The sequence below is a fragment of the Cryptotermes secundus genome, unplaced genomic scaffold (assembly GCF_002891405.2).
Source record: "Cryptotermes secundus unplaced genomic scaffold, Csec_1.0 scaffold218, whole genome shotgun sequence".
Lineage (NCBI taxonomy): Eukaryota > Metazoa > Arthropoda > Insecta > Blattodea > Kalotermitidae > Cryptotermes > Cryptotermes secundus.
This window is the reverse complement of record NW_019733320.1, coordinates 39,406-42,476: the sequence shown is the minus strand read 5'-3', so window position 1 is coordinate 42,476 and position 3,071 is coordinate 39,406. Positions and strand designations below refer to the sequence as shown.

Sequence of the window (3,071 nt, the reverse complement as noted above, 5' to 3'; positions counted from 1 at the left end):
GGAAAAAACGACGGAGGCGCTGTCAAGCATCTCAAAAGATGAATTCAGACAATGTTTTGAAAAATGGAATAAAAGACTAGACAAGTGTATTAGTGTAAGTGGAGAGTACTTTGAAGGGGATTGAAGGTTTGTGCTTAAAATTTGAATAAATAAGTTAAAAAAAATAAGTTCGGTTTCTTTTGGGTACCCCCTCATATTGTTCCCAAATTTACAGTTTTCTGTTTTCAATGTTGAATTTCAGTTGTCCCAAGTCTATTTAGTTCAATTATTTGTCCACAAAAATTGCATTTTGAACTTACTACATTCAAAACAAATGAAAGAGAACAAGTGAAGTATATTGGTTAACTGCTGTTTGGTTTGATTCTTTAAAGCCTGAGTAAACTGCTCTTAAAGTTTCTCTGCATTTGAATGCCATTTGTAGGAGGAAGTGACCTTTACATACACAGAGGAAGTAGCTTGACACTTGGCGTGCAATAAAATTTAACCTCTCAGATGGCAGGATTGTCAGTGAATGTGTTAATGTTCTATGTATTTGTCGGAAAGATCTTAATGAATTAATTTGTAATTTTCAGTTTTGGAAACCCACACCGGGATCATCTGGATATTTTGGCACCTCTTTACCAGTGCTGTGTGTAAGTTTTGTGTTTTTGTTCTGGAAAGTCAAAGGAGATGTTTAATATTCATATCCAAATACACAAAGATTCTTTTTGAGGTTATGCGTTTGATACCAAGTAGACTGCTTGCTAATACATGAGCCCCCTCTAACAGTCAGATGACAGTACATGGTTACACTGCATTGACATTCAGTTATCTCTTGGTGGTTAGTTTCTATGTCTCTGTCACTCGCAGAGTGGGAGCATGGCTGTTGGCTTCCTTGTTACTTGGAAAGTGGAATGCCATGATCATCAGGTGGGTAACAGCACTGCTTTGTATTTGGGATGTCCCAACCCACAGACTGGCTGCCTCTAACTGAGGTTTGCGTGGTTTTCCTCAGTCACTCCAACCAAGTGCTGAGCTAATGCTTCAGGTAAGGTATACCTGAGACACTGAAATTGATAGCCAGTCTTTTGTGAGTCAATTGATTGAACCTTGTTACTGTAGAGAACTGCAGCTCAGTGAACTGTTTAAAACGTAAAGGTTTACAGAAAATCAAATTCTGTATGTGTAACAAAACACTGTTAGAATGAACTTCACTGAGGCACTGTGAAATTGTATGTAAGAAGAAATGTTTTCTATGTTGATACTTGGTTTGCAGTCAGGTTCCAGTCTCACAGCATACATTATTTCTTCTGTGTCTCTTTTCACATTATTGTTATGCATTTGCTGTTCATTTTCCATGAGAGAATTTTCATTGACCATGTGTGTTACAGGTTGCGTAAGTCAACTTGGGACAGGCTACAACTTTTCTCAGGTAATGCCTTGAGCACTTCACTTGAAGCACTGCTCCACCACAGCCACATTGCACCAGTGCTGACCTCATTACATCTCAAGGCATTAGATCGACGGCTTCTTTTTGTGTTTGCTACTGTTGAAATGTGCTTTGAACAGCATGGAAGAAAGAAAGTTTTGGTATATGATGCTGTGAGGTAACACTCAAGAACTTACCAGACTGCAGTGCTTCAAGAGGAGGAATATTTTGCTTGAGCATTCATAATGTGATAACTCGGGCCAATGTCAAAACCTACAAAAGGTAGGAAGGTAGGAGCACTTTCTAAATTACCCATTCAACATTCTCTATATCACTTGACGAGAATTGATAGTAACCAGTCATATAAGTTTTGAAGCTGTTGAGACCAAAGCCTGAAAGAACAGTTGGTAATCCTGCTGTATTCCAGTCTTTAATCCTTTCACTGTTTCTTGCTTATATCTTATGTGATGGTGACATCTTCATGTGATTCAGAATAATTATTTTGCAGAGGGGATTTTGGAGCGTGAAGCTGACCACTCACCTCCCGCTAGTGCCATCCACTCCCCCATACGCCTTCATGGTGTAGCGCTTAATTAGTTAAACACAGGGACAACTTTACCTTTACCTTTTACTTGACATGTTATGTCTGTGATATTCCTGTTGATCTACTTGGTCTAGCTTGCAAGTGTTGCAGCTTGCTGTCTTCCTTGTAATGGTTTTATGACAACCAAAAGCAGAACAGAAGAATATAAGAAAGTAAGATTTTCATTGTTTTTGGTGATTTTTTAACGAGTTACAGTATAAATTCATCCAATATTTAGACTGTATAGTGTTTAATGCTAGGATGGTAGATGAATGATGAATTGAAACAGATTTGGAAGGAAGTCGTCATGGCCTAATTGAGATGTTGTCCTGGCAGTTGCTTGGAGGGACTGAGTAAAACCAGGACAAATCTGTCTTGAAAGCTGGTGTCACATCCAAGAACCTCCCAAATACAAATCTAAGAGTGTTACTGCTAGACCAACCTTTTTGGTGTACATGAACATAGTAGGAAACCCCCAAAGACTTCAGAGTGAACAATCGAAGAAGGTCACAGGGTGAATTGTTCATCCATTATGAAATGATGGGAGATTAGTTTAATGTTTCTGGAAAATGACATATTGAATGAAACTAGTTTGCAGAATTTCATAGACAATAGACCAAGTTGAAGGATGAACATAAATCTTTGTTTTCCTATAAATTTTCCATCCATATAGAAAAGCTACTGGAAATGAGAAGATAATAATTATATAGCACATGATTTATTTTTTGCATAACAAGCTAAAAATATCTGACATAACTTCAACCTCTGCACCATAGTCATATGTGTAATGTATGTTTTATGTGATGGTAGGTTCTCAGTCTAGTGAAGATTCACACTGTAATCTTCTGGGCTGTAATAATGGATAGTCTGGTAGGTGGGTGCCTGGAACAGCTCATGGCCATAGGAGCAAAATTTGACAGTGGATTATATAATCCTTAATTAAATAATGAAATTATTTTATTAGACCTATAACAATTTTTGCAGTAATCGTTATCATTGACTGCCTCCCATTTTTACATAAAATATACAAACATTGTGTAACAGTACAGATTTACAGTTATTACATTGCTCATATAACTT

The 3,071-nt window shown here is 37.3% G+C and overlaps 1 protein-coding gene across 4 annotated transcripts in view; it reads left to right on the top strand.

The window, feature by feature from the left end:
• Nucleotides 1-3,071, top strand: part of LOC111867918 (glycosaminoglycan xylosylkinase) — a 9,566-nt gene that overhangs the window by 6,048 nt on the left and 447 nt on the right. For 2 of the 4 annotated variants that reach the window (XM_023858140.2, XM_023858139.2), the window contains exons 8-9: nt 573-632; nt 1,371-3,059. In XM_023858140.2, coding sequence (XP_023713908.1) covers nt 573-632; nt 1,371-1,590 — 280 coding nt within the window. In that variant the 3' untranslated portion in view covers nt 1,591-3,059. Of the gene's footprint in view, nt 1-572; nt 633-1,370; nt 3,060-3,071 lie in introns of those variants that run through there. The other 2 variants (XR_002843423.2, XR_002843422.2) reach the window with 2 other exon arrangements.